This window comes from Apostichopus japonicus, chromosome 8, assembly GCF_037975245.1.
Source record: "Apostichopus japonicus isolate 1M-3 chromosome 8, ASM3797524v1, whole genome shotgun sequence".
In the NCBI taxonomy this organism is placed as follows: Eukaryota; Metazoa; Echinodermata; class Holothuroidea; order Aspidochirotida; family Stichopodidae; genus Apostichopus; species Apostichopus japonicus.
In genome coordinates, this window is record NC_092568.1 from 22,237,527 (window position 1) to 22,260,264 (window position 22,738).

The 22,738-nt window shown below is 37.6% G+C and overlaps 1 protein-coding gene across 2 annotated transcripts in view; it reads left to right on the forward strand.

The window, feature by feature from the left end:
* Positions 1-9,750: 9,750 nt before the first annotated feature.
* LOC139971090 (uncharacterized) overlaps positions 9,751-22,738 on the forward strand; it is a 38,347-nt gene continuing 25,359 nt past the window's right edge. Inside the window, exons 1-3 of one of the 2 annotated variants that reach the window (XM_071977281.1) lie at positions 9,751-10,264; positions 12,093-12,168; positions 14,184-14,695. In XM_071977281.1, the coding sequence (XP_071833382.1) occupies positions 10,154-10,264; positions 12,093-12,168; positions 14,184-14,695 (699 nt within the window). In that variant the 5' untranslated portion in view covers positions 9,751-10,153. The remainder of the gene's footprint in view (positions 10,265-12,092; positions 12,169-14,183; positions 14,696-22,738) is intronic. The other variant, XM_071977279.1, reaches the window with a different exon arrangement.

A 22,738-nucleotide genomic window follows, 5' to 3' on the forward strand; every position in this document is an offset into this window, starting at 1 on the left:
ATATTATATATATATATATATATATATATTTATTTATATATTTATATATAAATATATGGCTCGGTTATATATATATATATATATATTTATTTATTTATAAATATATGGCTCGGATTAATCCTCTCGTTTGTAGCAGATATGTGTTAAAGTTACATAGAATAGGGCTACTACAAGCATATTATATTATATTTCGAAGCTTGGCACCAGTCCAAGAACTGACTTGTTGCACCCCGGTTGATTAAATTGCCCTGTATCGGCTATCGCAGGATAAAATCATAATGATGAAAACTCCTCAACATCATTTATTTAATGACGTCACGTTTTTCCTGGTTTTACTCAACTCTCTTACGTTGTTATATAACTAACTATAGTCTGACATACTTCTAATTGAAAATGTCATGTCACCCCTGCGCGGGAAGCTTTCAGTAATTCGCAATTACAGGCCATGCAAATATCCTGCAGATTTCAGGCCTCAGCGAAAGAGTCCTTAAATGATTTTAGCCAGGTGAACAAAGAAGGACATTCTACGCGGAAAATTATTAGTGACAACTTGGTAATTTTCACGTCATTTGAGCAGGCATTGTTCGGACTGGCTGAAAAAAACAGCTGTATGCGTTTGGATGTCAATGGAACAGCAAGGTTATTATAACTAAATCGCTATGGTTATTAAAACTCCAAATAACATTGTCTTTGATCAAATTAAGAATGTCTTTTGGATTGCTTTTATGTACCATAACGAATTTTAAATGAATGTAATTTAGTCAGTCGACCATACAAAATTCTATTGTCCTGACAAATCATACGTTGTAGAGACATGTTGTCCCCCTCAATATAAGCATTAAATCACATGCAATAGCAATTTGTAAGCATTCATAATTTTTGACCTTAGTTTCCCTTTATGTAATACAAGTTATAAAACTTGACTATACAGTATAGCCAATGGTTGTCTTAAAAAGAAAGTCAAGGTCAAAATTTCTTTTCGATATGTTAAAGAGGAACATAATCTAAGCATTCTGGTGAAATTAACATTCAATTTCTATGTACCGTTCTTGAGATATTGACAGTTGAAGTTGACACTTTTCGTACCAAAAGTGAATTTGAAGCAAGCAGGTCGATGTCATAGTTGCACACTGACAAATAATGTTTTTTTTTCTCTTTATTTTTCTATTGATTTGATCTTGGATTGGATAGAGTTACTCGTTTGTCTAAAGGGGATGAAAAGTTTATAAAATATCAATACCTATGGTACATTCACGATGCATCCAATTGTGGAGTATAAAATTAGACGTACATTCTAAAGAAATACAAAGCATTATCCCCCCCCCCCCCCCACTAGCATTGCATCATTTTATATTAATATTCAGAAATGAAGCGATAACCTGCCCGCGACCCCTATACCCCTCCCCCATTTGATTACTGCAAGTCCGTGTTTTTATGGTGAAGTTAAGCATAAACATGCATGTGCGTCGATATTGCTAGTTTTCCTATCGTGTGTATGGAAAAATTGTAATTGTAAGTCCTGAAGGTGAACCGTCTTGTTATGTAGTGTGCTTCCTTTCCACGTGGCAGTCGTCTTGACAAAATGCATTTTTCTCGAGATCTTGACCTTAAAAAAACAAAGAATTTATGTAAGACCTCTCGCAGATTCACTGTTTCGCGACCCTGAAATACTAACCACGGATATCGAGATAGTTATCCCCTCGAGTTACGGATAACCTCGCAGTATTAGCGACGGGTGAGGTCATCTGTGGTTATGCCCACGCGACTTGCACACGAACAGGTCACGTGTAGCGGGGCGGGCGAGCTGATGTGAGGTAACAAACAGGTGTCATGGAGGTAAAGGTATGTGGTCCCATAAATTTTAACGGGATAATATATAGCCGCGTGATCCACGGTACAAATGAAGGTTTGTCTGACGTCACCATAAGAAAAACCATGTCTGAGTTAACAGGTACAGCAGCTCCACACTGAATGCAGGACAAAAGGACCGTTTTGGCGGGAAATGCTGCGCAAAATGTGTTTACTGTAGAAAGGCATATATACCTGTATACCCGCAGTTCACATACGGTGACCGCTCCCTGTGAATATTTAACGGAGCATTGCAAGTTGCAACGCACTCATGAATGAACAAAGAAGATTGTGGTAATACCTTTCATCGTTCTGTATAAATCTGCCATACAGCATATTACAGGAACACTGACTTTAGACAACAAAATATAAACTAAACGTTAAGTTGAGAAATTACTCTTATCGTCAAACAATGGAACATCCACAGTGACTGGACTACCGACATATATATGGCAATTTATTGAAACAGCATTTTAGGTTGAATTAGTCAAGATTGTTGTGACATTAATGCAACAAACAAAAGATAAGTTTCAGTAATTCTTGACGGTAGGTTATATATGATGTGGTGGTGAGAGATCATTCACCAACGTGATTTTAGTGAATCAGAACAGATAGCCTAACAATGCCTCCTCATACCCCAGCGCCACGTATGTCCAGAGAGTTGCTTGGGTATAAGCTCTAACAACACCCTGTTCCATCAGACCATGCGGAAAACACACATGAAATAATCTGAAAATCTCGAAATAGGGTACTTTTCAACGATACAAATGCGTATGCATAATTATTCTGATTGTGTATGTCCATTACGACTGCATATGTATCGCAATTGTGTATGTTCATGGGGACTGCATTATCTGCATATGTATTGCGACTGCATATGTATTCCGATCGTGTATGTCCGTTGCGACTGCATGTATATTGCGATTTTGTATGTACATTGCGGCTGATTGTTATGCGGTTGTGTACCGTAATTGATATACACACACATAACTGAACAATGAAGAAATTGTGTACGCTCGGTTTGGTCATTTCTTTACAAATGGCGTTCCATACTTAATAAGTGTAATTTTGTATTCATTATTTGATCTCCTGTCATGGCAGAATGCACAGAGAATATATTTTTATTAAAGCGTTATTTATATGTAACGGCTATACGGAGTCTACATGTGAAATCATTATTATTGTGATTTGTGTAAATCTTGTACCATTTTAACTGTTGTTAAATAGTTTGTTTATATGGTTGATTAATAATACTTACAATGCCCTCAACCATTAGCATCTTATGTGCGTATCGTTATGATCTAACCTATATTTAATTAATGTGAGAGTATTGAAAGCACTTTAGGTTATTGTTCTAACAAGAACCCACATTTGGGATATTTAGTAATTTTTATTATGTATTGTTGTCATGTTTTCGAGCATTACCCGTCCCTGTAATGTAAACGTATTTATTATTATGGTTGGTACAAAGTGTCGCCTATGCGAGCTATGTTTAGATCCCATGATGCAATGCTACACCTTTATTAGTTACCATGTTTTCCTGTAGAAAAACCTAAATACTACATAGTATATGATACCTCTCTTTATCTTACTTGTCTGTCTGCACACACACACACACGCATGTTTGTATTTCATTCCAACCGAGGACCCCATTGTATTTTCCATTGTTCAAATCACCGTACCCTAACCTTAACAATACACCATACAATAGAATTCTTCCGAGGACGTGGTGATTCTTTAGAAATCACAACCGAGGACCTGGAATTCTTTTGTTCAAGTCCTCGGTCAGATAGAGAAACAAACGCACACACACGCGCACAAACACACACACACACATATATATATATATACATATACATATATATATGTATATATATAAATATATATATATATATATACATATACATATATATATATATATATATATATAAATATTTATATATATATATATTTATATATATATAAATATTAATATATATATAAATATATATATATATATATATTTATATATAAATATATATATATATATATATATTTATACACACATATATAGATTATTATATATATATACACACACACATATATACTATGTGCCAACCTATTAATAAAAGATGCATGCTTGCGCGACATGTCGCCAAATCACTTCGAAGCTAAGGTAACAATATAGGAGCAAAATACTTGAGTTTCCATGGCAACTGTATGGTTTTGAAGTACTTTGCCCCCGCTTGTGCCATGTTCTTGGCGTGTCGATGCGGTAAAAGTTTCAGAATTTGCTCACCTCTTATCATTAATACCCTATTTCGTGCAACATTGCGTTTCAATAAAATTTTAATTATCGTATCATATGTGAACACGAAGGTATGTGTCGCATGCATGTGAGTTGGGAGCACTAACACGGACGGTATAAACGGCGCTCTCTATTGTGTCGTGATGTGCTGCCGATGATGTGTCCGTTCAGTGCTGTAATAAGGTGACAGCCTTCCAAAAGAGTAGCTTTATTATTCTGCTGTTCTGAGCTATGAGCGTGGCTTAAACTGGCACCGAAACACCTGCTCACTGAAACTCGTAATCATCACTTATTAAGAATGCGGAGAATTAGTTGGTTAACCTTTGTTGATGCAGATATAGGTTCTTTGTTCATGATATTAATTTCAGTTTGTTCGTTCTTCTTATTCTGTACAGTGAGAATTGTGATGATGAAGAAGATATGCCATACATACACATATATAAATTTGAGGGCAAAACACACTTGAAGCGTGGTACATTATCTTACTTTCGTATTGGATTGGAAAGAAGAGCGTATTTATGTAATCATTATATATTTATATATATATATATATATATGTGTGTGTGTTGTGTGAAATTGTGTTCCCAATTAACCTACAATCTATGAAAGGTCGAACCGACATGTCACGTTGACTGAAACTGAATATTTTAATAAATATTTATATTGTAGCTCATAGCGATCAAACATAAACTTGGTGAACTTTTAATTGATCCACAAATAGAGATTACATACTGGCCTATATGACAATGTAGGTCAGTTCAAACTATGCCTATATATTGGGCTATCGATCACGGTTCAGAATCAATCATTTATTACTGCATTAGTAGGCCTGCATACTACGGTTATCCCTGTAGGTCTATAGATATATTATTGTAACATATATGTGTGTAACTTCTACATGTATCGTGTTTTTGCAGTGTATACGTGCGCAGTCAATAATATCAATACTGCAGGAAGCACGTAAATCGTTATTATTGTCACTCTGCTACAGTTGTCTCTTTGGCTAATGTTTCGATACTGAGCTGAATCGATATACCGGTCATGTCGTATGCAAAGTTGTGTCAGTAGCCCAGAACCCTCACTCCCCCCCCCCCCCCCAAATAAAATGAGTACACAGGCATTGCTACAAGTTTCCTTCATTAAACACCTGCACCTTCATGGTAGACTTTAATAGCTATAAAATAACTTTCAGAGGCAGAGCAATGGGGAACGATTGGAGACAGGAGAGGGGGGGGGGGGAGTGGAGAGGGTGAGGGGAGTGTCAGATATCAATGATTTTTTTGATCACTTTAAGCGATATGTAAAATTTGAGGCCGCATTGAATGCGGTACTGTGTATGAAATCTTTTGTATTCAGTGGGTTGATTGTGTGTGTTGGTCGAGTGCCGTGTGGGGTAGGGGGGGGGGGTAGGTGGTGACAATATCGGATCTTCTGAAAGGAACGTCTTGTCAAGCCGTAGGGATCTTAATAATAATACTTGTGTCAGTGGTCTTTGTCCGTTCGTGTTATCTTGCGGTTATGGCACATGAAGCTAATTTAATACTGACATAACTGCACGACACCAATATGGCGTGCAGTCGATGTAGTATTCTGGATGGGACACTCGGTAGGTGTCTATAGCCTAAATTTGCTTGTCAACAGGTTAGGTTTCCGAAGAGATGGGGTGGTTATTTGTGAAACCAGTCGAGGAAGGAACCCAGTGTGTTTGGTATGAAACTCATTTCATATTATATTACAGTAGCATATAGTATATTATTTGTTATTGTAAATATATATATTTTCATGGTAAAGCTGTTCTGTAGATACCCATGCATAAACCTGGCCTGTTTAGACACACGTGCAGACTGGCTAAGCGAACACCCATCCATGTGTATTTCACGGTTCATCATGAAGATGAACACTGAACGGTCACATCATCACATCACGACACAATAGAGAGTGCTATATATAGTGCTCCCAACTCGCATGTATCCGACACATATACCTTCGTGTTGTTCACTTGTAATTATACTCACTATGAGACAATAATTAAACTTATAATTGAAACGCAATGTTGCACGAAATAGGGTATTAATTATAAGAGGTAAGCATTTCTGAAACTTTTAACGCATCAACACGCCAAGAACATGGGACACGCGGGGGCAAAGTACTTTAGAATCATAGCGTTGCCATGGAAACCCAAATATGCAACTCCTATATTGTTACCTTAGCTTCGGGGTGATTTGGCGGCATGTCGCGCAAGCATGCATCATTTATTAATAGGTCGGCATATATATATATATATATTATATATATATATATATATATTATATGTTATATATATCAATATATATATTATATAATATATCAATATATATATATTATATAATTTTATATATTATATCAATTAACTTCATTATAAATTGAAAATTATTATTTCAATTATAACATGTTTCCTAAACGCAATTTATGAGGCCTTTTATACCCATGAGTGAGCTTTTCTCGAATCCTTTCCTATGTCTTGTCGCTGCCTTAAAGGTATAAAATCAGATAAACTCATCAATCTTTCTCTTATTATAAGCCTACATCAGGCCGATTATTATTGTTCTCCCTAACCCACCCTCATCTTCTTCTCCTCTCATGAAACCCTTTCAAAGGCGAGAGAGAGAGAAAAAAGAAATAAATTTCTATTCAATCCATTCATATTAGCCACGAGTCCCTTGTATGAAAATACATCTACCGCTGTGAGGAATTTAAATAGCTTTGCATTATAGTCCATATAACCACTGTACCTCCGGAGGCTTTGAGCAGCGTGCGTTCAGGGATCGAACAAAGGAAGGTCGCTAGTTTCATTTTGATTATTAAGACTGCAGTGTGCTGTGCGTAACAAGGTTTCTCAAAGACCGTTATATAATTACACCAATTTATTTCTCGCTGATTACACTTTCAACCATGCAGAAAAGTAAGATTTATTCGACTGGGCGACGACGTCAGGAGGCTGCACATAGTGATCGCATACAATAAGGGACGATATCGTGTTAAGTAAAGTTGGAATTTTTGTTGATTGAAATAAAGCTATATCGGTTCGCTATAGAATTGAGCACGCAATAAGATCTACTTTTAATACAATATATGCACGTCTTCATTGCATCTGCACGTCGTATCACGCTCGCCAGCGGAAGGTTCAAAAATCGATCGAGGTTCAACATGAACCAAGAAAAAAAAAAGAGATAAAAAAAGATACATTACACATGACACATGTACACACATATCACGCACACACACACACACAAAGAGTTAAACAGTCTCATTTTAGGGATTCATGACATACTGTTTACATTGTTGTATTTTGTGCTGTGTTATATTGACTGAAGACACAATCTTGTATTAATGCAGCTGGCGGCATTTGCGACAAAATGTGTAGCATATATATATATATATATATATATGCTACACACATATATATATATATATATATATCACATCATCATGTGTGGTATACACACTGCAGCTTTCTGGCATTGGAAAGCGGCAAGACGTTAAGCCGCATATTAGTAAGAACCTTTATGATGGATGTATTTAAAACGGTAAAAATAGTAAGGGTATGAAGAAGTACAGTCTTTGCTTGATACTAACCACTAATCATACCCCTCCGCACGCACCCCTCCCCCCCCCCCCACGTTGTAGGACATTTAGTTGTGCTGAATTAACCTGTTAAAGGTTAATCAGTATTCGGCCCCAAATTTTACAAATGCTGAAAGTTTTGAATGGTATTTTCTGATGGTCCTCAATCTCCAAATTATTTCCAGACATTGAATTAAACAAAATGTCTCAGCGAGGAAAGAAAACTGTGCGTATACGTCGTGGTATGAATGCTTGTCGAAGTTAACGTTGGACGGTGACCATTGTTTGACTACTTTTCTAGCATATTTGGGGTCAGTACTGATGACCTTCTATAACAGTTTGCCTGGTAGTTCTATATAATCGCATAGATCTCTCATTTAGATTGTGTGGCTGGGTATCCAATTGTGTGTGAATAATACATGGATCGGCAAAGATAGCTGTATATAGTAAACTTGTCATGTAGCCTACGAGTCCAAAGTTTCAGTTGAGCATCTCTGCTACGTGAGTGTTTTGAGATATTCCGGCTGCTAGAAACTCCCCCCCCCCCCCCCCCGTTTCCCTCAAGTCCAACGTAAAACCATGACAACGTTGGTCAGCACGTTTTCGTTAATTTCTTATCAATACAATCAGAGTACTGGCAGGCTCCATGCAAGTTTCATTATTGCATCCCTGCAAAAAACAGAATACCAGCCTTCTTGTCACCAAAGGCTACAAATATTGCCCGGGGCATTGAAATGTTTCAACAGTGACGGAGGTGGAAAAAAAAAACTGGGAAAGGTTTTTAAATTAAATTTGTCCAGCGGATTTTTAAGACCTGGCATAAGAAGGGAGTTGTTTTTGAAAGGAGTTCGAGTTTGTTCTCCTTTCGAACAGCTTGGATATCCTTTGTAAATAACCACGTAGAGCTTTAAAAATCGATTGTTTGCCTGTCATGTCAACCTGATCACGTCACACAACAGTGCGGTACAGCTTCGGGGACTTCTCTGCTTTAAAGGTCTCCCGAAAAAATTCCGCAGGACCCTGTTTGTGCAAAGCTATTGATTTCCTACCCTCAACCCACTGTCCCTATTATTATATTATCCTAGTTACAATTTGGTCAGAATCTGACATCGATTTTTTAGATATATTTCACCTGCAGTTGTACGTATTTTGCACGTAAATCCCAACTGCAACCGATTCTTCGCAAATTCGTTTGACGTTGTGAAGTGTTTATTCAAATTTGACGGATAACAAACAAAAAACAGCAGCCTAATATTATATACTGCAACTCCCCTCTCCCACCCAATTGGACGACTCAAATAAATAAATAAATAAATAAATAAATAAATAAATAAATGAATGAATGAATGAATGAATGAATGAATGAATGAATGAATGAATGAATGAATGAATGAATGAATGAATGAATGAATGAATGAATGAATGAATGCATGAATGCATGAATGATGAATGGACGGACGGACGGACGGACGGACGGACGGACGGACGGACGGACGGACGGACGGACGGACGGACGGACGGACGGACGGACGGACGGACGAACGAACGAACGAACGAATAAATGAATGAAAAGATGGGAAAACATCCAACAAGTTGTGTGATAGTGTTTGCAGACTCTGCTAGTGTACACACATGTTGCTATTTTTGAAGAAGAAAATAACAAACTAAAGGAATGCATTTTATACAGTATATTTGTACCGTGTCACACATTATTTCTACAATGTTACACCAAAACTGCATGAGAAACTTGATCTTGCTACTATCCACTACTCTAATGCCACATGCTGAATTCAAACGAAATATTTATTATATCAACAGCCTCCCAGTGTTTACAAATTGAATGACTATGTTTTGCATATAACTTGACGTACCTGGAAATGACGTCATGAGAACTTGAGCCAATCAGCTGTTTTTTGGGCTTTGTGCCAAGACGAAGTGTGTGTGTGTGTGTGTATGATTATTCAATGTGTATAGTATATAGTACGCATGTACGTAGTATACTATACATGCTTGGGATTTACCGGAAAAGAGTCGGCGAACACTGTAACTTGTTCACACGGAATGTGTACGAGGTTGAGGACGGATCCACGTAGTGTTAGGAGGGGAAGGGGACAATTTTCCAGTACTAAGAGGAGAAAATGGTGCAAAATAGACCGGGAGACGATGGTACCGAGATAACAAAACACTAGAGTGATTAAGGAGAAGAATCTGTAAATCCAAGATAATTTAGCCCGGGAAGAATGTGGAAAGTGAGATATCGTGGACTTTGTTGTATACGCAAATGAAATTTGTTTTGATTGTTTCTAACTTCGACTCCGAAGGTTCGGCGAGCAGCTTTTTATTGACGGCCCTCCTTCCATTCCGTTCCGTATTCTTCCACGCGAGAAACTTGCTGAGCAAGGTTCATTAAATAACATGATGCAAGTGGATTCTGCTGTCTTTCCCCCTCATAAAAAGATGTTGAAATTAATAACTCAGAAATTTCGGGCACAGTCACTCAATGAAGTGCAGCCCTACGAACCTCAGGTAAGATTAAGAACTAAGACACATGATATGAAATGTTTTCTCCTAGGCCTAGCTTGTTACGGGCAAAACGTCCAGCCATTGACCAGACTAAGCATTTTGTCAAGTCAAGGTACAGTATTTTTATGGTGATAAATGTAGCCTTTGTATGTCCTAGGAATAGGACTATACATGTATAGACTGTAGTCTAGGCTATTATTAATAATCAGCATTCAAATTCATAAAATTGTTAAATATGTCAAACTCCAAACAAGGTTACACTAGACCTTAGGCTACTTGTTAGAGGTCAGTAAAAGGAGCAGTTGAGCTGTTCATGTGATGATATTCCCCAAACAAAAGTTGCAGCTCAAAGCCTGTAGCCCTGTTAGGACTATTCCTCAGATTAATGACCGGGCCTTATGTGGGCCTAAATTGAGCTCAGCCATATGCCTATGTTTGGCTAAACACTACAGTGAGGGAGTAGAAATTCCATTTAGGGTTAGCCTACTTTAGCAGTGTCAGGTATTACTTGGCCTAGATTGAAATCACCTAGTTAAAAAAGGACTAGCCTACTGCATAGTAAGGTATGCAGAATTAGTGAAAACGATTGAAAAACCAGTTTCTTTTGTGGCACAAAAGTAGCCAGAGCAATTACAGCTAGCATTCACCAATTAAGTCATTTTGAAGTTGGCTATACACATGCATAGTTGCATACCATCATACAGAGCACATCTATAGGCCTTGGCAGCCTAAGACCAGTACACAATCCATTGGTAACATTGGTAGTCATCTACTCCTAGTTATTGTTCCATAAGAAGAATGGCATTGTGAATTATAATCCCACACTCTGGTTATACAGTTACTAACATGATAAACAATGTTTGGAACAATATGGCTAATTGTGAAAGCTGGTAGGAAGCTGTGATTGATTTCCTGCTGCAAAGAGTGTATTCTGATTAAGGTGTAAACAATGTTTCTCTTTAAGTGTGTAAAAGCATGTCAATGAGTTACTAACTGTGAACTTGAATGATCTAGTACAACAGTTAGGTTTTTAAGTTCCTTCTTAGTTTTACCAAAATCCAAGGACGTATTGCATAATTTATAGCTTAATGGTTTAGTTATGTCCACTGACACACTAGACTAAAATGCATGCAGGACTGGAAATTTCTGAAAAAGATCAGTTTTTTTAAAAATTTAAAAATAGTTTTCAGTGGCTGAATAATCAGACAAATAAACAAATATGTACAATGTGTCTAAAGCAATTGACGTCAGTTTCGGTTTCGGTTTATTACTGTGTTAAACTATTTTCCACTATCAGTAAGGCACAAATATGTACCATTGTTCTTGGCAAACAATTTACAGAAGCCCTAGTGGTATCTAGAGTAAAATTCTTTGGCACATAGCCAGTGTTAAGAGCGTGTGACATAATATATGGGGTGTGTTAGACTTTCTTGCCCAGTAGGCTGTGAAACTGATTTTGTTTTTTACACTTTTGCTATTTTCAGTTGATTTTTGTTAAATTTTTCATTGTATTCAAGACTAACCACCCATAGTACATGACAAATCAACTTTCATATCCAAATGGGGAGTTTTTGTATGAATAGAATGGAAAAATTGATTACTTGCACAGAATTATTTACAGAATATAGCATAGCAAATATGGACAAATTGCTATACAAGTGCAAAACTTTATAGCTTTTTTTTTTGTACCCAGGAAACGGTGTATCTTGTATGGTACAAAGTTGGAGGCCTTTAAAACTGCTATGCAAAAATTTGACCACTTAATTATTTACTTGTACCATTCAATTATTGCCCCGTTGAGAATCAATTTATGTACTGCCATTTTTTTCAGGTACCTACCAATGAAATTGGCGATTACGGGAGCGACTCCGAAGAGGAGAATCATGAAGTAGAACATTATCTTAAAGGTGTGTACACTATACATTCTTCCTTTCAGGGAAATGGGCAAGTAGAGGGGAGAAATGTGGCTGGTTTGGGTTATGGGAGATTATGAGCTCTTAAGTATATAGATTTGTTAAGATTCACAAAAATTATTTCAAATCTGAAGTAACTTTCTAGTTATTCTACATATATTATGTGTGTGTGTGTGAATATGAATTGAAATGAAAAGAGTTTGAAATGAAAAAAGAATGAAAATGAAATTCCTGTTAATTGTGAGTTAAATCCCAAGTGCACTGAGATGAAATCTGATGCAATCCAGTGAGTCTGTTTCCTCAAATATTTCAAAGAAATTTGCTGCATTTAGTTGCTGACTTGAAGATTGCGTGTGAAAGGACTGGATCAGTTAATTCTAGAATAAGAATCTAAAATAAAATGAGAGAGGAAGAGATTAGCCTTCATTTTGCTGTTTATTCATCAGGCTATAGTATGAACCCTAATATAGCACTTTTTTATAATTCTAGATAGCAAAAAGAGGGGCACAGCTGCCTGCTGTGAGCTTCTTCTTAACTCTCATATATCTCTGTTTCAATACTGTACTCCTCCTGTGTATAAAAGGAAAGCCAAGCCGCACTTTTTTGTGTTTGAGGATTTTGAACTTTCTTTGTTTGGCTTTCCATACTTTGTCAAAGGGAAATAAATGATCAGTCTTCTTCTACCCCTTGAGTGGGCCTCTAGCTAATACAGTGCTGGATGCACCCATGAGTGTGGTTCATAGCAGAGCAGCAGGGACTACTCTAATAACCTTTCTCTGTTTGGTAAAAGAGCCTTCCTGTCTTCCAGTTGGAAATGACTGTTTATCACAGCAGAACTCCGGCTGTTAAAGAATAGGAGGGATGATTTTGTCACTCAAATTGAATCATCTGGTTTATATCAATTGCTATCCAGGCAAAATGAATACTGGTGTAGGCTAGTCATTCCCTGACCTTTTTCTTGATTCTGCTTCAAAGCAGGAAAAAAAAAATCTGAAAAAAAAAAATCGATGGTGTCAAATTTCCTTCGGTTGTGTTTGGCTTTCTAGTTTCATTGTAAACAATGGTGATTTATCTCCCTGAAACCCTTTTGTTCGTATTGTGTTGCAGTTGATTGATAATGAAATAAACAGTTATTACTCTTGGGTTAAATAGTCATGTGAGTGTGTATTTTGGAAAACTAAAAAGTTATAGGTGTGAATCCGTTTCTGTATCTGGGAAGACCTGCGGAAGTATTGAAATTTTGAGTCTCTTTTAAAAAATGTACCAAGTTTAGTAAGCCCATTGTGTGTAGGACTGCAGTCTGTTGGTGTAAGTGTTATGGTTTATGAGATGGTTTTGGAAATATTGAAAAGTGTCTACAATAAATTAATAGAGAGACTAATTATTAGTGGACCGTGTAAGCACATGGCAGAAAGTTACTACTCTTTCAGTACAGTAGAAACAGTGTGCAAAATACTGAAGGCAGAACCCGTGCTGAACAAATGCTCGTATCATTACCATAGAAATTGTAATTAGTGAATGAATAACACATAAAAATTCCATCACTTACTGTGAGGTTTTCATTAAAAACCACCGTTCACATCAAACTGCATATCACTGTTCGGATCTGACTCCACAGTTGTTGGTAAACTGTCCTAAAAATAAATAGTCTTAGATTGAAAATGAAACTGAGGTGGAGAAATGCTTTTGTGATGGTTTTGGGATCCTGCCTTGTGGCTGTATGAAAAGAAAGCATTTTGAAAGTGCACACAAGTAAATAAACCGTGAGGCGCTAACAGACATGATATGCTTCATATGGGAAAACTGTTTCTTGGTATCTTTATGGATGTTTAGTAGTGACTGTCAAATTTTGTCAGTTTTTAGTTTACACTGATCAGGCATAAGTAAAATAACAGGCACCAAATTGGTCGCCTTCTCTCTAAGTGTTGTCAAGTGTCGATTCATCCGACCTGGAATTCTGTGGCCGTTATTTTAACACAGGTTTCGCTTTCTCTCTCTCTCTTTGCCAGAAAAAAGAACGTGCAATAGCTCGGCGGCTTCAGCAGTGCAAAACAACAATGTTACAATAGTCCACAATAATAACAAGCCTCTCAGACCATTAGAGGATAGTAGTAACTCTACCAAGAATATTCAAAACCAAGCAAATGTAGAAAAAGAGAAACATAGCTCCGAAGAGGAACTGTTAATCTACGATAGACCACCGCCAGAGAAAAGGAAATATTCTCAGGTCTACTCCTGGGGGATGGTATCTGAAACGAATAGCAGTAGCTCCAGTAGCGATGACGAAGTCAAAGAACTCTGTTACGCAGTGAAAACTTCCCCGATCCAGTTCGGATCTTCTCCCCCCAAACACGTCCCAAGGCTCGTTCGGCGGCACGCCGACAGCAATAACCTGACCTTTGCGACTTGCCCACCTGTGTGTGAGATTTCCGCTCCGCCTAGAAAACGTCACCGGCAGGGATACACCATCGAGCGGCATTACCTACAGAGTGGAAGATGTATGGACTTTGAAAAAATGCAGGTGAGTTAGCAGAGACCTTACTGTAATACTGTTAGACAAAGCATGTTACCATGGCCACCAAGTCTGTAGTAGTAAGTAAATGACATTAGGAAACAAAGAAATTTAGATAACGTTTAGTTTGGAAAATGTGAGATTGAGGATGTGCAGTATGAAAAAAATCTGTTGAAAAATGGGTTTCCCAGAGATCTCATAGCGGTTTTTGTGTCCATTGACTATTTACAATGGAACTATTTATCAGCCAACAAGACCTTCCCTAAATCCAACTGTTTGTCCTTTATCTTTATCCTGTACAAACAGCTATTCAAACAAACAGATGGTTGCAAGGATGAAAAGCTTGTGTCAAATGGGTTTCAAGTTTGATGGTTAGCAGGACAAGGCTACTGAAAGCCACGTTCCAAACAAGCTTGTCCTTTGTATCAAACCAGTCTCATTACTGGATTTATCATTTATTTTAGGTATTTATTTTTATTCCCTGAGGAAAGGTGAACTTTTACCAGATGGCAGTGAAAAAACCCGAACTTGAAAAAACAAAGAAATTGCTTCCTTTAAAGTCTCAGTACATGTTTAAATTTAAGCTTTGCCCTTTTTAGCTTACTGCACTTTAAAGCTCAGTGAAAATGACACTGTTCTATGCAATTTCCATTTCAATATTCATTATTTTTATTGAGTCATCTGTCGTTAAACATTATGAGCTGAATAAAATTCACCAGATTTATTAAGGAGTCCATAGATTCTACAACTTAGTTAAATCAAAATTTGCAAGCCCGCCCAACAGATCATGCGCCAATCAAATCTCTCTGTTTTGTTTATGACCGTTAGGCCTAGGACCACTTTCACTTTCGTGGCTAGCCTGTGTTAGGTCCCTTCTCTTGAATAGTATCTTTCTTTCGGTCTTACCGATGTAGCTTGCAAAATTGTGTCATTTTCTTCCATATGCTATGAATAAATAGGTGTTTTCAGACGTTTCCTCCTTGGAATTGGATAAAAAAAAAGTGGACAATACGAGTATATATATAGGCTAGGTTACATTTGTGTAAAGAACATGCTGATATGGGCGATCGCAGTGATTTATATGGTAAATCATTCGCGCCATAAGGGCAACAGAAAACAAATTTCTTTCTTAAACCCACCTGGTCAGAGTGCATTTAGAATTTAAGAAATATTGAATCTGCTTCGGAAGTTTGTTTTCCAAAATTCATCAGCAAATACGTATTGAGACTTAAATATCAGGGTGAAGATAAAGGTAGCTAAACTCTCTGGGAGGGCAAAGCTCTCTGCTGTCTCCATTGTAGGTATCTTCCGTAGTATAAATTGCTTAGCGATTTGACCTCACTTTTTTAACTGTGGCCACTTTCTGTTATGGTATGGTTGTTGTTCTTCACCTCTGTCTGTGTGTGTGTGCGTGCGTGCATGCCTGTGTGGGCAAAAAGTGACAAATACACCTCACTGATTGACCCCATCTGGAAATGTTCTCATGGGCAATGGAGTTTTCAGATGAAAACAACAACTCTTTAGCTTAAGGTTCCATGATTACCATTTCCCCCATTTTAAGTAGTATGGGACATTTATACCCATGAGACTTGTTTTGTTAGTTCTAGGATAATGGATTTTTAGCACTCTTAATTCATGCATGCCACAATGTTTAGTGATGATCTATTGTGTCAGGAAGGCCAGTGGATCTCATGACATCTGGTTTTTGTCAACTATGGAGGCCTAACCCTTTTTCCACTACCACCGAGAATAGATAGAGGGAGAAAAAATATATCATGTCAATTTGTATCCATGAATTAAATGCTGAGAACTGTTCAGGCACTTAGCTCAAGCTTTACTGACATAAGATGGTTTGTTGATGCTGAAGATGCAATTTGCACAACCTATTAAAGGTATGACGAACAAAATGAAGCCTTTTGAAAATATAATCAATATTTCCATTAAGCCTCTCTCTATCTCTCGGCTCTTTGGCTTTTGAGCACTTGCTGCAAGTTTTTCAAGGGAAACGTGTGTAACGTAAGCGATGGCTTGAAAACAGCACGCATCATCAGATCAATGCAATGTGCTGGAAGATGCCACTCACCCCACGCACCTTCATTCAATGATGAATGTCTCCAGAAAATAAAAATAACCTAGAGCAGCACTAACGTTAATGGTCTCTGTATTCCACAAATCAAGAATATTGGCAGCAGACCAAAACCATGTGAAGCATGAGAAATTCCTAGGCAACATGTAATGGATTAATTGCCTGCCTTATGAAACATCACTACTTTTGCAGGTGGAAGCACACAGCCTTCATTTTCTTGGTTGACTTTGATCTTTAGTAAACTTTCCTCTAACGGGATGGCTGCATGTAGTTAGATGACAAGAGATGAACTGTCTCAGTGAGGGAAAATACTTCTTGCAAGAGGCAGCCTGTAAAATGCTTTTCATAAGTTTGAACATGATTGAGCATAATTAGATATATCTAGCATACTGAGGTGGAGTAGGGGGAGTGGGGAGGGGGAGGGGGAGGGGGGTGGATGACCTTTAATCACCAAGGCGGGTTAATCTGTATCCTAATCATGAGATATTGCATATGCAAATCATCTTTACAGCATGTTTGGGTGCATGGGACTTGTCTGGATACATCAGATCTGGTTTCTTCTTTCCGGACATATGTGTGGTTAACTTTTCCAAGAGATTGTAAATGTTAAAGTAACCATTTGGTGGAATTTCCATTGAGCCTATAGGCAGCAGGTCATGGCTCAGTTTGAACATTTCCTGTGTGGACATCATCGTCAACCATGCATCTATAAACCCAAAAGAGAAGGAAGGAAATATTTGTTTTCTTTACCTCTGAAAGTCTGCATTGCTTTAAATATAATAAAGAATTCCTGTATAACAAAAGTTTCAACTCTCAGATTAACGTATCTAGGAAAACCAGTCATTGCAGTGGCTTAAAACTTGGCTTTTTGTCCATTGTAGAACCACTCACCACTCTCCCTATTATATTCCTTTATTTTGTTGCATCCATCAGTAGAAAATGCAAGTAATATTAGATCGGAATACTTTTATGATCTGTTTTGTGAGCTGTTTAACTTTCACTTCTATTTAGAGTGAGTGTTTAAGTGTTAAGTATTCGGCCTCTTAAAAAAAAAAAAAAAAAACAGGATTCAAAAGAGCTCCAACTTCTATTGACAATGGCCTGCACCTTGGCGAATGAAAAAACGTGGGAAAAGTTTCTGTTGCATTGTATACCTCTCTATCAATGTTCACAATAAAACACAACACAACTTATGAATTAACAAGAGCCAAAGTTTGGCAAACCATATGCAACAATGTGCAAATTTACTGAGATATGGGCTTTTGTACAAAGCAGTGGCGCTACAATCATACCGACTTATAATGCTGGACTGCGTCCTCCCCTTAGGTGAATCACAAGCTGTGGTTTACTGCACAAAGACTGTGCACACACAGTAATATCAAAGGCTGAGTTTATCAATCAACCAGGCAGGAGATATCCCTCCCTCTGAATAGCTAGAATCCAAAAAGATTGTCAACAAAAATGGTGGTGACCTTTTCAAGTTGGGATTTCTATTGTATTTATTTATAGCCATGTTTGGGTTTGTTGTGCATTGGAATACTAAATAACAATTATTTATTTATAAATCGATTTAAAGGCTGGCCACAATATCAACATGAACAATATCACAGTACTAGTATAATACAAACAATAGGTATTACAGAAGAGCAAATAACATTTGAAATCAATCTAGAATTGTAAATGCCCTTAAAAAGACAATAACCCCCGAAAAAGAATGCCCAGGGAAGAAAAAAGAAATAAAACATAATAAACTAAATCAAAATAAAAGCTAGCAAATAAGGTAAAAGATAATCAAAGACCAGAGTCAATACTAATAAAGTTATTGCCTTAACCTGGCAGGTGCTAAGTTAGGTTTATTGCACCATTGCATTCATGCTTAACATTTGCCTAACCTGGGTAAGGGAGGTAAATACTTTGTTTTCAGTATATATAAGCAAGTCTTATCCTAGACAAAGGTTGGATTTTAGAACCCTGGTCTAGGTCTGTTTTAAAAACACACATGTAAGCTTGCATTCTTTAAAGAACTGGCAGAGAAATAAGAAGTTCTGTGTGTGCTATTAATAGTGCCAGTTATTAAACTGATGTTTGGATAATTTCCTGTAGACAGAGGTGCGGGGACCAAAGGAATTGGTGGATAATCTGAGGTCTTTAAACCTAAATTACCTTATAATAAGTGCTCTAAACAAAAATCTAGTTTTGAGAGATTTAAAAATATCTAAATATGTAGTGCTGCTTTTGTTGGCTTTGTTTACGACACTGCCCAACTTGCGAACCCACTGCTGCACCTTCAACCAATAATACCCTACTGTGCCTCTGGTTGGATATTACTGGTAAAACTATATAATACCAACTTTTGTGGGGGGTCATAGGGTCAAAGAAATAATTCTTGCTATGATTTGTATTGATTTCCTTTGGGAACCTTTAAATGACAAGGGTAACATTTAAAATTTCTAATTTCCCAAAATTAAGTGGCTTTTGCCTTTAAGGTAAAGTTTAGACCCAATTTGCAAGTTCTGGGTATTAAGGAGCATGATATTCAGCGACGCCCAGTGATAAAATACTCTTACATTTGAGGTTGTCACGTCAGCCTACCACACTGCTGGCTCAAACTAATGCTATTGAGTTATAAATGGATGAAATGAAAATTAGGTTCTTTGGGGTCAAAATTCTTACTGTAAAGATAAATGATGTAGCAAAGGAGATGAGGGATATGAGATGACTGAAGTTGCGAAGTTTTACCAAGAATTTGTCAGTGGTTTGGAGTTGGGGCTAGAAGAGAGGGATAACATAAGGATAAGCTCAGGCTGTTCATTTTGTGAGGATGTTATTTTACAGAAATTCTGGAAAATATTTCGTGGATTTCCTTCCATTGTTATGTTTTATTACATGTGTGCAATTCTGAAATTGGGTTTGTCAAATTTTTGATCAATGATCTTGGCCATACTTTTATGCTGGTACCGTGAATTGAAACTTAAATGCCGAATGACTGCTCCTCCAAAAATGTGACTCTTTGTATCAGGCACAGAAATTTCAGCGATCGAAACTCAATATCACGTCATAGGAAGTAGTGATGTGATCGTTGGTTCACTATATATGTAATATACTGTTCAAGTAGTATGCACAGATTGTACACCTACTCAGTAGTACTATGGTGACAGTGTAACAACAACTACCTCTGAGGTCAACAAGGAATGAGTGGCTGAACAGTTTCTGCTTACAGTAGAACGTGAGAGTTGGCTGTTAATACCTGTTTAAGTTTGTGATACGGTACTGTACACGCTTTCATTCTCACTCTAAATTGGTCAAAGGTTACAGCAGAAGACTCTTGCTACGGTTGGTTTATAAAGGTGGTGACAACAGCCGCAATGGTTTCCTTTACAATTGTCCTGTTAGGCTGTTACATTCATCTTGTCTACAGGATATCATTCGCTGGGTTTCACCAAATTTTGTAGAAGAGTTCAGTTTCCTATTACTGATTTTTTATCATTGTATTGTCCGTAGAATTTTTTGTAACTAGTCAATGACAAGTGGTCAGTTGATGGTTGTGAAAGAGTTCAACAGCAAAGAACTGCATCTCTCGGATTCTGAAAAGTCCGCTATTTGAAAGAGGAGTCTCTTTGTTGTATGTCATTTGGAACAAAAAAGCAAGCAAACCAGTGAACTGGTATAAACAAGTGTCATAAGTTTACTTTACCTGGTGGGGAGAGGGGAAGGTTAGAGGAAAGTGGGGGGGAGGGGTCGGGAGAAGTTTTAGTGAATTCACTTTAAAGAAAGTAATGTTTTACTTGTAACTGTGAGGTAAAATTTGCCATTAGTGATGATCTTCTTGTACTTTTCTAGTAGAGAAGAGAGTTTGGCCTACGTATGCAACTCCTGATGAGGTTGGGTTACACTGGGTTGGGTTAGTGCAATGTGATCTGTTTTAAACTGATGCTGTTACTGAATAATAGCTTCAGTGCATAATATTACACATCCTTGATGACATGCACAACAACATGCAATACTATTAGCTATTTGATGACAACTGACAAACATTTTGGAATAACAACAATGTTTAGTATTCCCTCTTCCCCCTCCCTCCCTTCCTCCCTCCCTTCCTCCCTCCCAAACCATGCTGGTGAACCAGTTCGTTCTTAGGTGGGTACAGTTCAGGTGATTTCGATACAGCAAACAACATCCAAAGCCACAGCACTGTTGGGTTCAGTTGACAACTTGACGGAAAGTCTTCAGGCAATGTTTATCTCCCTCTGTGGTTGTCAGTTCAGATTAGAGAAACTTTTGTCTACCTTAAGGCAAACCAGGACCTCTCTTTCAATGCAGCCCACTGTAGCTTAGATGCCATCAAAACCAGAGGATTTGGCATGTCCCTGGCGAGTAAACACCAGGAGTGAAAATCTAATTGACATCTCCTCGTCCTCCATCAATGATATGTTAGTTCAGTTTTCACTAGTACTTCAATTGGGAGATCTTGAGGACCTCTTTTGTGATTGGTAACGGTCCTCATGTAGGTGGACTGTTTGTGCTTTGTAATCCATTCTTTTTGAAAAATCTGTCTTTTTTTCTCGATAGGACGGTAAGGAGTGCAACTTGTGTGGAGCACAACATTGGCCTGATAGTATGTACAAAGTTTAAAGGAAACAATGCAGATTGTATTGATTACTTGAATGCAGCCAAAGGTGCATTTGTGTTTATCAGCATGAATATTTAGATCAATTGAAGAGCTGCTTGGGTACTTAATTCCTGGTCTGTGTGGCCTATACAAGCAGCCAGTAGACTTTCCTTGATCATAATAATGTGTGGAGTTGATAATTTCGTTGGCTACTTTAGGCCTATTCACATGGGGGCATATGTTAAAACTGGTTCAATGCATGGGGCATTGTGAAGAAGGATCTATGATAGATTAACTGTCATGTTAACTACAAATGAAATAGATAAGACTCTATAGAGGTGGATTTGGAAGATTTGGATGCAAGGACGAGGAATTGGGACACGGCAGTATGTGTCATCCTAGTGGTCACGTATGAGTCGACTGACCAATACAAGATCAAATCCAAACATGATGACGTTTGGGCTGCACTTAAACTATAATATAAATAGTAGTAAGATGAGATGCAAATTAGGAAGTTGGTTCTAAGGCATACATGTGTTTCTGTTACAATTACATTTAAAGGAATCCAATAGCCTGTACTTAAGGATCTAAATGTGCTTTACTGTTTTTTCACCAGTTTGAATGATTGATGGTTCTAGAGAGCTGCCCTGTTATGAATACACATAAATTTTTCATATGGGTTTTCTCAATATGACGTTTCAGTCTGTTGAAACTTATCGAAAGTGTATTGTTACAGGCAAGGTGCCAGAGCATCAAACTATATGGAGTGCGATTCATTTGGTTGGATTTAGTTTCCCTATTTACATAAGTGGAACGAACCCTAGATACTGCTTGACGCATGCGATGAGTCATATGCCATGTCTAATACCTGAAAACAAATCCTTGAAAAAGTGAGGGTAGGGAAAAAAACCCAGAGCGATATATATTTCCTGCTGATTGTTGCAGTCGTTAGCAATGACTGACAACAACAAGCTATTGTCGGCCCAGCTGTTGTAGGCCTGCGGCAAACCCAAGGCACTTACAAACTCCTAGGGTGAGACAAAATGATAAATATTTATTAGCTTCCGGAAATGTTGACAAAGTGGTATGATTATTCAATTATTACCACCTTCATCTACTACGGTACAAGAACAGACACTTGGCAAGCAGGCAGCTTTAAAATGTAGAGAATGTTTTGGAATGACATGCTATATTAAAATTGCCCATTCCATGCCCCTCTTCCCTGTTTCTCCTCTCCTCCCACTCGTCCCCTCCCCCCGCCCCCTCCCCCCAACTAAGTACCAATCTGCTCGTTTATGGATTTTTTTCTTCTTAAAAGACCACAAGAACTCATTTGGCAGGTGCATTGCAATTAGAC